Raw genomic sequence first — 13483 nt, 5'->3', positions numbered from 1 at the left:
GTAACAATGTATTCACTCATTGTTCTGAGCCTTGTAGCTATATGAAATCTTATTGCTACAGTACTATTTGCTAAAGTTACAGCAGTGATAGTTTCCAAGTATTTAAGTAACTGCCTGTTGGATTTATTTTCTATATGCTTTGCTTTAAAATTCAGTTATATTTTAATATTTATAAGTATAATTTACATAAATTACTTGACCTATTGGTTTATCTTTACTAATTTTTCTCTCAGCAATAGATATCCATGTTAGATCTGCAATTATCTCCCTATCATGGAAAGATCAGAGGGTGGCTTGTTAAATTACAATGAGCATTGTTTTCATTGGCATACATGAAGCCTTAGAGCAGGGCATTTATTTACCAAGATGTGGATGAGTACTTCTCTATGCGTTTGGTTACCGAGATGGAGTTAATCAGCATACTCTTATATAAAGTGAGACATAAAATTTGTGTTAAAATCCATGGATACAACAAGCCACACATCAGCTGTAAAATTGTAGTTTCTAGATTTCTCAACATCTGTCGCTGTGGAATCTTGATAGAATCTTGAGCCAAAGAGAAAGAAGGCCCAAATGTATCTGTCACAAATTTTTTTTCAATAAAATTAGATTTGCTAAGAATTGACAAATAAAAGAACCAGACACCTGTGGCTCAAGCCTAGTTACTTAGAAGGCTGAGATCTGAGGATAGCAGTTCGCAGCTAGCCCAGACAGAGTAGTACATGAGACTCTTATCCCCAATGAACTACTCAGAAACAGCTGAAAGTGATACTGTGGCTCAAGTGGTAAAATGCTAGCTTTGAGCAAAAAGAGGCTCAGAGACAGCAACCAGGATCTCAGTTCAAGTCACAGGACCAACAAAAAAAAGAAAAAGAAAAAGAAAAAGACAAATGGGATTGCTTCAAATTAAAAAATTATAAGGCTTTTTGCAAAGTAAAGAAAATAGCCCAGAAAACTGGTGAAGCCCAAAATATGGGAGAAAAGTCTTTCCCAGCTATTCATCTGGCAAAGGTTTAATACCCAGAATATATAAAGAACTAAAAAAAAACCCTAGACAGTAGAAAATACAGAATTCAGCCAGCATGTGGGCAATGAATTGGACAGATAGTCCTTACAAAAATTACAAATGGCCAATAAATGCATGCAAGAATGATCAACATCTCTAGCTATCAAGGAAATGCAAATCAAAATAATGTTGTGATTGCATGTTACCCAGTCAGAATGTAGACTTGCCAACAAGAAAACAATCAGCAACAAATATGGGGTGGATGAGGATCTGGAGTGTGGGAAAAGGTACCTTTACATATTTTGTTAGAAATATTAATTAGTCCAGCCACTATGGTAATCAACATGTAAGTTCCTTGAAAAGCTAAAAATAGAACTACCACCTGATCCAGCTATACCACTTGTGGGCATATAACCAAAGGAATGCGTACAATATAGATGTAGGAAAATCCACATTCATTGTACATTCACAATACACAAGTTATAGAATCAGCCTGTCATCAACAAATTAATGGATAAAGGTGTTGGAGGTGTTGCTCAGTTGGTAAAGTGCTAGGTAATGAGCAAAAATATCAGGTACAGAGTTTGAGTCCCAGTCTGGGACCAAGAAAAAAAAAAGATAAACAAAATGTCAAACACACACACACACACACACACACACAAAATGCAGTTTCATTCTATCCAAAAGAAAAAAAAAATCAGTTATGCCATTTGCATGAGATCCTCATGTTAAACAAAACCAGCTACTCAGAAAAACAAATACGATATTTTTTTCTCATGTGACAGCTAAATTTACAAAAAGGAGACTTAAGAGTTGAAAAGGGACAATTTGAATATAGTAAGAAGACCTTTGTGATGAGAGAGGTAATTAGGAGATGATTTAGAAAGTGGTATGGAATGCAACAGGACCCTTGTTTAGACTTTACTAGAAAGAGACCGATGCTTTGAATTGTTTTGCAGATTCAGTGAATTGTAGTGCTTAGAAGCTTGAACGACAGTTTGGTTGTCTGAGTTTGAAACATAGCCCACCGCTAATTATAGTTTAGTGACCTTGAACACTTGACCTTATCTTTTGCATGACTCATAAACTTTATTTAGTAAAGTGAGAGTGAAAACACAGTACTTAGCCTGTATTGCTACTGGGAAAATTGACAATACATCCTGGATAATAGTAGTACCTGGTATAAAACAAACATACCACCAAAAACATTAGTTCTTGTTATTAAGAGTTAGAATTCTTTTGTTTTGCTCCACCCCCTTCCTCTGTCTCTTTTCTCTTGTCACTCTTTCTTTTACATGGCAACTAATACTTGGGAAATACACTTCCATAATAATTTTAATAGCTGAATGAAGAGATATGCTATCAAGTATCCACAAGATTAGACCCACATTCCTGTCACATGTGTTTGTGATACAGAAGCCATTTGAAATTATACAACTCGGAGGTCCATTTTGCAGGCTCTTCCTCCTTTCATTTATAGCCTTCAAGTTATTTACCTGTGTGCTTTAGTCAGCATTCCTCACAGCCTGGATGGATTGATCGGCTGTGTCCACACTCATAAACATGTCAGTCCTAATGTCTTTTCCAGCTATTATGTAGGAAGTCAGAGATGAGTGAGATTAACAGAGTGAAAAACACCAGCTATAATGATGTTCAATAAAGCTGTCAGTTTTTAAGTCAGGGATTAGTAGCATATCCTGGCTCTATAAATGAGTTAAAATTTAAACCACATATTAAACAATACTAGCCCCAGCAGCTCTTGGTGAATTGCCGTCTCTACCAAAAAGTTTCCAAAGAAATATAACATACCTTGGATAAACTGAAAATTAGACATAGCAGACAGTTCAATTCTCTAGTGTGTAATGTGAAAAAAATGGCATGTTTTCATTCAAAACAAAAATCCAGTCAAAAGAAAACACAATCATTATTTAATTAAATCACTTATATTATTGTGGCAAAAGATTTGAATTTCTATAAATTATACAGTGGATTCCTGTGTTATTTCAAATGGACTAATGGTAAATGTTTTAAGTGACTCTCCAAAAGGAAAACAAGAAACTTTTTTGCAGTGTTAGCCAGATTCTGTCATATTAAAACTCACTCCAGCTAATTTCAAGCTATCAACCTGCTGTTCCTGGACTGTAGTGAGAGAAAAATGTGCAAGTTGGTTTTTTTGAGCGATGGAGCTGGCTAGCACAGCTATGATTGTTTTTCAAGAAATCCAGACCAAACATGATGTCTAAGACTACTGGTAGTTAGGGATTTTTCCATAAAACAACAGACAAAATAGACTTTTACTCAGAGTCTAGATAGCTGAAGGACACAGTGAAGCAGAAAGTACTGGTCTCAATCTTTATGACAGTTATCTGTAATCAAATTAAACAGTTTCTATTTAACCTGATTTCTTATTTTGTTAAATGTAAGAATATCTGGTGTGCTTTTCCAAAGAGGGATGATTACAGATTAGAAATAAGTAATATATATATACATATATATGTATATACATATAAAGTTAGAAAAAGATTTTTGAATATTTTTTGCCATAAACACAATAAAGAAGTCTATGTCTCTATCATGATTTATATAGCACAGTGCATATTCATGTATACATGGTGCCTTACAAAGATGTTTTTATGTATCCTTTAAAATAAATTTAATAGATATTTCCAGGCATTAGTGGGAAGCTGTTGCTATATGTAGTCAATTTTTATTCCTACATGTAAAGTTTTATTTCTGTTTTTTATATCTATAATCCAAGTATTCACCCATCAGTTTCTTTATTCTTAGTTTTAAAGATAAGTACGATTGTAGTTTTGACAGCTGAGTGCCTTTGTAATTCTTCTTTACACAAGTTCAGAGGTGTGAAGTGCAGTTGTGTTTCTCTGTGATATAAAACAGAATTTCAAGGTTCAAGAAAAAATAAGTCAGACAGAAGGAAACAAAAACTTATGAATAAGAGAGTTGGAAGGAAAACAATGCTATAAAGGTACTCCTTAGATGACTGCAAGACACACAGACACCTCTGAAGCACAGTAATATAGAAAAGAAATTTCAAGTTGTTTGCCTGGGGATATATAGTATAAACCCTCCAGTATCTCTTTTTCCCTGTCCTCAGGAAATTCTGTATTTCTTACTAATGCCTTTGTATGAGTATACTTTTGAGGGACATGGAAACATAGAAACAGTGAACCTGATACTTAATTTACATACATAGCACAAAGTTTATAACTTTATATGGAAAAGAAAACCAAAATATATAACGACTGAAAGTCTGTCAAATGCTAGGCCAGGAAAATATGAGTGATAGTGTAAGATATATGGGAAATCCAGTTTGAGGTCCATGTCTGAATAAAATTTCAGGTATTTACTTAGAGATTATTGAGAAGAAAGTATTTGTACAGTTTGGAAACTGAAAACCAAAATTTACTATCATTCATCCTCCCGTGTTGATGAAAATAACTTTATTCCACAGATATAGCAGAGTTTTACTATTCCAGGGGATTTTCCCCCCCTTAGGCTTAGATCAGTTGTACAAGGAGGTAGGATTTTATGATTCTATTTCCCCAAGCTTACATTGTATTCCAATCAATTTTACTCTGCTGTCACACTCCCAGGAGATTCTTGACCAAGCAAATGTTTTATTGTTTATTTTATAAACTTCAAAAACAGTACATGTTTTTTGGTAGTGCTTGGGTTTGTGCTTGTTAAGCAGGTGTTTTACCACTCTACCAGCCTGTTTTGGTGGTGGTTATACCTCACAGCCTCACAGCTTTTACCTTGAGCAGGTCTTAGCTCGACATGCTCCTATCTATACCTCTTGCATAGCTGGGATAATAAAAGTGCATCACTATGCTCTCTTGTTTATTGAGAAGAGAACAGCTAGCTTTCTGACTGTGCTGGCCTACAACTGTGATCCTCACTATCTAGGATTATAGTTACGAATCACCATGTCTGGACAAACCATCAATTCTTTGAGAGAAAATATGAACAGGCACCTTTAGTTTTCTTGCAGCCCTCACTTTGCCATTCTATCAATCCGAACTTGTTAAATAATCATTCTAACCCATTTCTAACTGATATCTCCCATTGAAGAGCCTGGCTTGAGACAAATGCTTAAGAATTTAACATCGCTGTTTTCCCCCTGAGGCCTAAAGGGTGAAACAATAGAATTCTTTTACTGGAAGTCTAAAAGAAATAGATTGACTAGTGAGGTATTTTGAAGGTGTATGACAATAAAAGGGTAATATAAAGTCCCTACACAATAGGATATGTGAAAATAACAAGTTAGGATTTGAGACCATTGGTCCTTACTGCCTAATAAAAGAAGGAACTGCAAGACTAGAGCACTGATTAAGGAATAAGAATAAAAATTATCTGGAAAAATATACTATTTAAAGTTGCTTTTTTTATTTTTCACATGAATGTGAAAAATGTTGTACTGGTGATAGTACAGTACATTGTTTAAGTTATGTAGAACCTTTTCCAAATTCTTTTACAGTTGTTTTCAAGTTCTAGTTATTATGGGTAAACTATACTACTACCTTTCATGAACTGTATTTCTTATCAGCCTGGATGTAGGACATTACCTTGGGCACTCACTATTAACTTTTTCCTAAAGACATTCTTTTCATCATAATGCCATCTTTCTTTCTCTTTTTCTTTTCTTTCTCTTTCTCCTTTCTCTTTTTTCCTTTCTTTCTTTCCTTCTTTCCTTTTTCTTTCTTTTTCTCTTTTTTCTCTCTCCCTCCATCTCTCTGTCCTGGCCTCCCTCCTTCCCTCCCTTCTTCCTTCCTCCCTCCCTTCCTCCCTCCCTTCCTTCCTCCCTCCCTCCCTCCCTCCCTCCCTTCCTTCCTTCCTTCCTTCCTTCCTTCCTTCCTTCCTTCCTTCCTTCCTTCCTTCCTTCCTTCCTTCCTTCCTTCCTTCCTTCCTTCTTCTTTCCTTCCTTCTTTTCTTCCTTCCTTCCTTTTTTCTGTCTTTCCTTCTTGATGGTGTAGGAATTTAAATTCAAGGACTTCATTTACGATGCCATTCTATCAGATCAGGCATTGTTTTTTCTGGTTAAATTGAAGGTAAGAGGCTTTTGAGTTTGTATGCTCAGGCTGTCTCTGGAAGGCAGTACTCAGATCTCAGCATCATGAGTAGTTAGGATTATAAACTTGAATCACCAGTGCAGTGCCAATTGCTATGGATATTTTAAACTTTGCTTGTTTGTGGTTGTTAATAATGTGTAGATAGCCAAAGCCTATTAGTGGGGTAAATAACTTTTAACTTTAATTGCTAGTATCTGGTCCAGATTAGTGGCTGGTATGTATTAGATGTACTAAACATTCCTCTCTTTTTGAAATACTAAGATTTGAACTAAGGGTCTATGCTTGTTGACTAATGCTCTCAGTTTATTTTACTGTTGTTCATTTTCAAATAAAGTTTAGCTTATTGTCTTGGTCAGCTCAGACAACAATCCTTCTATTTATGACTACAATATAGCTAGGATGACAGGCAAATAACACTGTGCCAATCTTTTTATTGGTGAAGATGGGGAGTCACTAATTTTTTTCATCAGCTGGCCTCAAATCTTCTGGTCTTAACTTTCCAAGTATCAATGATTATTGGTTGGAACCATTGCTTCCATTTCCCCCTATAATTTTTAATTCATATTTTTAGTTCAGTTGAATATCCTCAATGATAACCTATATATCTTCCATTTTCAGTTGATTGTAGATTGTGGGTAATGCTAGTTTAATAAGACTCTTGTAGCAAGAAAAGTGCTATCTCATTAAAACATATATACATAGATAGATAGATAAATAGATTTTCAGGAATGTTAAAATAAAAAGAAAAATCATTACTTCTAATCAAATATGTTCACGGTTTCCTTTTACATATATATTTCTGTAAAACAACACTAATCCTTTCATGATGAATATACATTTAATTTAGTAGATAAGCCTTAGAGTTAGCTATTTTAGTATCTGAAGCAAAGAGGAAACTTATCAAGATGCTTTTAGTGAAGCATATAATTTACCAAGTAGGATTTCCTGTAATGGATAAAAGAAAGAGTTGATTACTCTAAAAATACCTTTCATAATGAAACCTTGTACCATCACATGTATATATCACATGTATATATCTGAAAATCAAGGGAGGGAAATTGGTTAAGATTTAGCAAAGTGCTGCCTTTTCTGTGGCTTAAGAAAGATAGTAGTCTACTCACTGGATCCTTCAGTGATGTTGCTGGCAAAGGAACTGCCCCCTGTTGAACTGCATCTCTTGCCATCCTTGAATTGTTGCCTCCTCCTGGCCCACTGGTCTATTGCTTCTTCTTGGGAACCATCACTTCCTCTTCCACTTTTGAGAGTGAATTCCTGTGATAACTTTCGGAGGCTACTGATTTCCAAGTTCTGATCTAGATTGGAATACATTAAATAGAAATGAGAGACAACATTTCAAGTTAGAATGTGACATACTCAGTCTTTGAAACAGAGACATAGATTAGAATGAATACAAATTCATTTAGTTCCTTCATGGACCACTTGCTAATCAGAGAAAGAGAGAGAGAGAGAGAGAAGAGAGAGAGAGAGAGAGAGAGAGAGAGAGAGAGAGAGAGAGAGAGAGAGAGAGAGAGAGAGAGAGAGATATGCTCAGACAGACAGAGAAACTTAGAGAGCAGAGAGACACAGAGTAAGACAAAAGGAAAACAAGCAGATGAACAGGTAGACATTCATATTAGAAACAGAGAAATGAAGAATGCTTTAAGTAGATTTAATTTACCATACATTCTTTGCATATCAGCAGTATGCCTTATACTATATGCATTTCTGTGGAGAGGCAAAGTCAAAGTAAATAATATATATATATATATATATATACACACATACTAAATTGTCTTTAAGAAAATATGATTCCTAGATTAGTTCAGTTAAAACCCAGGAAAATACGTACATTTGAGCTCTACTATCTGTGGCTTGAATTGTGTTAATCATAAACAGACAATTTTATAAGGCTTTAATTGTTCAAAATGATGAAAAGAAAATATTGAAAAAATGCATAGACTTTAAATAACATGTAATATTTTATGTAGTTTATACTGTTGACTTCTGTTTTCACAAAGTGTTGACTCTGAAGAATTAGAAGAAAATTACAAATATATGATGACAACCAGACCCCAAAATACTTGAAAAAGTAAGATAAAATAATATTCAAATGAGAATATACATAATATATAGAATTAAGATTTTAGTGTTTGATACTGTACAAAACGAAGCATAGATTTCATTACAGGTCAACGGTTCACCATTGATTTTATTTTACTCCTAGAAACAAATGGGATTTAACAATTTGGTTTTAAAAAAGTCTAACTTATTAATATCAAAAATATTCACAGAATTATATAAGTAATAAACAGAACCATCTTGAAAAATAGTATTTTGTATTATTCATAATTATTAATGAACCATTTGTATAATTGGTTAAATTTTCTAGGCTAAATTGATGGGGAGAGAGAAGAATCATTACCCAATTCCTGTAATATTCCTTACCTTTGTTGTTGACTCTTACTCTTACTTTGGAAATAAAAGATGTTAGCAAAACAATATATATCTTATTATATCTAGTGTTCACTATTGTTTTATTTTGATGGGGATGGAGATTGAACTCAGAGTCAATAATGCTAGAAAAATGCTCCCCGACTTGAGCAACAATCTTAGCCTTTTTGTTTGTATATTTTATTAAATGCAAATATTTCACCAAATGCTACGGTATGAATGAATGTGTCCCTCCTTTAATTTTAAAATGTACAATCCAGTGTGACCGTTAGAAAGCATGGTGACTCAGCCTCGTGAATCTTTCTCTCATCAATGAGATGATGCCCTTTAACAAAGTTGGAAGGGACTAGAAAGCCCCTTCTATCTTTTTGCCTTATGCCATGGTAGGACATCAATAAGGTGAAATCCTGGCAGCAGGAAGACACTAGACAACAAATGTTGGCACCTTGATCCTAATTTTATCCTATTGTAGAGTTGTAAGAAATGCATTTGTACTTTTTCAAGATTACCCTGTCACTTATATATAACAGCATGACTGGACTGATCAAGAATGGTGTCAAAGTGGAAAGCTACCATCCTGAAAGCCAGCGCAGGGTCCAGAATGTGAGAGGATGCAGGAACAGAAGATCTGAGAGGTTTCCCACTGGATGAAAGCACAGGCATTGCAGCTGGGCCTGGGACACTGGGTTTGTGAATGCATGAAGAAACATTACAATGAGTAATGTCAAAGTTCCTGAAAATTAACACTAGGGTAGGGTCATGGGTGATGAATAAAGAGAAGGGAAGAAGGGAAGTTGGGAGGGATGGCCAAGAATGTATTCATATACTGCTTTACAAAACGGCAATCCCTTCATACAACTATATAAAGATAATAAAACTGGAATTGTGTTCAAGTTCTAGATTCATAAAAAGTCCATGTGTTTGAAGTTATCTCAAGAGCTGCCATTTTCTCAAAGATATCATTTTCTATTATTTCTTTTCTTTTTTTTTTTTATTCTTAGTGTTTGGATACAGAGCTTGAGACCTGAAACATTTTTCAGATTTATAATCTTCTCTACCTCTCTGCCTAGGCATGGGCTTTTGGAATTTGTCATTCTTTTTTCCCCTTGAAGTACAGGGAAATAAATTATCTACCTCATGTAAATTTTGTGTCATATAATATAAACCTATTTAAATGTGAATATGTTTAAAATATCACTTATTTCTTTTCATTATCTGTTGTTTTCTCAGGGTGGCCTAGGTTTGGTTTCCTCATTAATTTTTGTGTGTGTATGTGTGGTACAGAATTTCTGGTTGATTGGCATAGATCTTGTACACATATGTTAGTTCATTTGTAGCTGAAGTCCTTGAATAAAAACCTCTTCAATGAAGAGTATATCATTACCTGGAATAGAAAGAACTCAATATTTAATTCTTAAGGATTCAGACTTTTCTTTATTCCACACTGGCTTTGTCACCTCCTGCCCCATTTCTCAACCTATCCTCTTTAATTTTTAAATTTGTTCATATGGCACACATTTTTTTTACTCTGAAATATAATTTCCAAATTTTATAATCAAGAGATCCATAGATATGTATTTTTTTCTGGCTATCTTGGAAACTCAGAAAGCCTTCCAATACTGAACTACATTCTCATTTTCTCAGGATGATCTCTAGGTGACCAACATACCACCTTCCTTTCCATGCTGCCTGTTTTGCTCCCTTACATGTCTGTTTGTCTCCTTTAAACAGTCCAGGTTGTGCCATCTGCTACAGTTAATTCCCAAATGGACACTCATATTAGAAGTTACTACATCAATGTCACAGTCTGTATACATGCCACAGCTTTTTATTTGTTTGCTTGTTTGTTCCATCATTCTAGGATGGAACCTAGGTCGTGTATAAAGGATCTATCACTGAGCCACACTCCCAGTCCTACCTGAGGTACATGGATGAAATGAAATACAGACTAATTTCTTCCTGCATGGTTTCTTGTAGAATAGCTTAAAGGTGTTCAAGTTCCTCAAGCATTTGTACCCTGAAAAATTCATAAAGTCCTTCACTGGGGTGTCAACAGTATGCAAAAAATAGTGTTAAACAAAGTATAAAAATACAACCTTAGGATAAGCAAGCTATGCAAATATTTGTTGTTTATGCAGCTGAATCATTTTCTGAATATATTTTAATTGCTGAACTCTTTTACTGTTGATTTTTTTGTATATGTTGGCAGAAAGAGAACTGTGATGTGACTTCACTGCATTCATTCAATAAGTATTTAATGAGTACCTCTAGTATAGGACAGGCATTGTCTAATGCTGTGGATATAATAATAATTGAAGCAGAAAATATACAGACCCTCATGATGCTTACATTTGAATGAAAAAAAAAGACAGAATGCAAACATACTAAGCCAGTAGAATATATAGCATTTTAGAAAAGGAAAGTGCTCTATTCAAAAGCAAAACATAAAAAAGGGATAAAGTTCACCTGGGCTAGGACAATGGCAGCCCAAAGTGCAGTTTTAAATTTGGTGGTCTGAGAAGGACTCACTGAAAATGGTGGTATGCCACTATAAATCCTAAAGCAGACATGGAGAAAAGACTGAACGTTGGGACATAAGAGAAAAGACTTTTTAAGGTCATGAATAAGCTCATGCAGAGCACTTGAAGTGGGATTTTTTTTCTGGAAAGTTTCTATGGGTCCAAGTAGGGCAAGGTGACTAGAAGAGATGAGGGGGAAGAAGAAGAAAGAATCAAGGGGAAAGACCTGTAGGGAAACATTTTTGATACAGCCAAGTGCTGGTTGCTCACGCCTGTAATCCTAGCAACTCAGGAAGCTGAGATCTTGAGATCACAGCTCAAAGCTTGCCCAGGCAGGGAAAGTCTGTGAGACTCTTACCTGCAATAAACCACTAGAAAACTGGAAGTGGCACTGTGGCTCAAGCAGTAGATCACTAGCCTCGAGCTGAAGAGCTCAGGGATAGCGCCCAGGGCCAGAGTTCAAGCCCCACAACCGATTAAAAACATGATGAAGCATAATACAAGGAACCAGTTGCTAGAAGTGTTTATCAAATGAGATCATTTCAGCTTACTGAGTTGTGACCTCAGGTTTGGTTGGACTCTGATTTGCATTATTAATTGCTGTAGAGAGAAATGAGTCTTCCTGAGAGAGACAGGATAGGAAGGCACATATCCCTGAAAGAATGAGAACAAATCTGAGAGAGGTATTCATTAGGGTGAGTAAATATCTGCTATAAAAGATACTATTGCTCTTATTATGGGCTCCCTTACTTTTCTAAATAACTGCAGTTAGGCAAATGTTGAGAATGATGTTGCTGCTCCTTGTATCAAAGGTATGTAGGGAGTGGAAAGCATTTGGTATGATGGCTGGTCTTTAGAGTGCTTATATGGAGGTGATTGGTTATTTTTGAACTATTTAGCTGACATTTTTATAAAAGAAATTTTTACCTTTTATGCCAACATTTATGCAACAGATTATTTTTAATTTTTTCCACTCTTACATTTTTAAAGAAATGTTTTGTACAATCTTTGCTCTAGCTTACATTTTTTTCATTAAAATTTTAGAGAGAGAACAAGAACAAAGAAGATAGCGTCTGCAATAGGTTTCATCATTTTGAAACATTCTGAGAATGTTATTGTAAACTTAGAAGGCAATTTTTACTCATTCAAGAGATATTTTCATTTACAATAGGGAATAATGCTAACATTAGATATTATTTGGACTCTTTGAGAAAACCAAGGGCTTTTTACAAAGTGACCAGAACAATATTATGCTGCCCCAAGATTGAAAGCAGGTAGACAGTATTATATATTTAGGAAAGAACTTCCTGCATAGACATCCATAGTGTCTGGAGAGCTTCTGGGTTCTATCACTATTTGAATGGGGCCAACCAATGCATAAGTGAGGTCAGAGGGCTGCTAGAGGTCAAAGCTCCATGGATGGCTCAGTCAGGATTAGCTATGGTTATTTCTGTTTTTTGTCCTTTGCTTTAATTGTTATTCCACATGGCTTCCTGTGATACACATAGCTATGATTCTGCAACATCACAGCAAAGCTTAAAAACACATTTTATTAAAAACATGGTTATCCTGTAAGAAGGAAAGAAATGGTGGGTTACTTAAGGGTGGCAAAAGGCTAAATTTCCTACAAAATTGATTTGGCAATACATCAACCTTGTAAAGAGAAATTGATTTTTTAAAACTTATATTAAACTGCAGCCTTGGTGATTTTGCTATGCACTATTTATGGGTAGAGTGGGTGATAATGTAAAGAAGCAGGCTGATATATGCTTGTTCATATTCATCTAATTCTCTAATACTCAATATATCTGGCAATAAAGAAAAAACCGAAGCAATATAAAAAGCTTCATGTTAAGACTTTCCAAAGCTCAAACATGTAAAAATAATGAAAGTCAAAGATTCTATATAGCTCACAATACCTTTCAAAGCCTTCTGCTTTGGGGTTGAAAGCAATATGTCAATGTGGTGATAGAAAATTTCATCTGAGTCATTTTTGTTTTCTTCAGAATTCGGTCTTATTGATGCAGTCCTTTGGCATTCTGCAGGCTCTGGTTGTGAATTGGTTAATGTAAGGCTTTTATTCTTTTGGTTCTCACACTGACCTGCACCACTGGTTAGTGTTTCCTCAATCAGAAAGAGTTTTTCTCTAACACATACTGCACAGCTGGACTCAGTAGTGCCTTCTATATGGTTTATCCTGGTTGGTTCTTCAAATTCTTTATTCTTTACCACTGGTAATATTTGCCATGTGTTTTCAACCTTTTCCAGAGAATGGAGTGACTCAGTAGGGTTTCTCATTCCCACAGGGCAATTAAAGTCATTTGTGCCTTCTTTATCATTTTGCGTAATTAATCTTTGCTCGAATTCATCATTTTCACAGGTCATGACTGGTACTTCTGTTGTTCTGGGGGTTTCTA

The 13483-nt window shown here is 35.1% G+C and overlaps 1 protein-coding gene across 1 annotated transcript; it reads right to left on the bottom strand.

Moving 5' to 3' along the window:
• Positions 1 to 7217: 7217 nt before the first annotated feature.
• LOC138805042 (uncharacterized) lies at positions 7218 to 13451 on the bottom strand (the record flags this gene model as incomplete). Its single annotated transcript, XM_069989603.1, has 2 exons — positions 12986 to 13451; positions 7218 to 7409 (listed from the first exon to the last, which is right to left on the bottom strand). Coding segments are annotated over exons 1-2 (658 nt in total), but the record flags the coding sequence as incomplete, so codon positions are not given.
• Between the last annotated feature and the right edge of the window lie 32 nt (positions 13452 to 13483).

The sequence above is a fragment of the Dipodomys merriami genome, unplaced genomic scaffold (assembly GCF_024711535.1).
Source record: "Dipodomys merriami isolate MVZ:Mamm:240054 unplaced genomic scaffold, mDipMer1.0.p SCAF_3805, whole genome shotgun sequence".
NCBI lineage: Eukaryota > Metazoa > Chordata > Mammalia > Rodentia > Heteromyidae > Dipodomys > Dipodomys merriami.
Note: the sequence above shows the minus strand (reverse complement) of the source record. Positions and strands in the feature narration are given on the sequence as shown.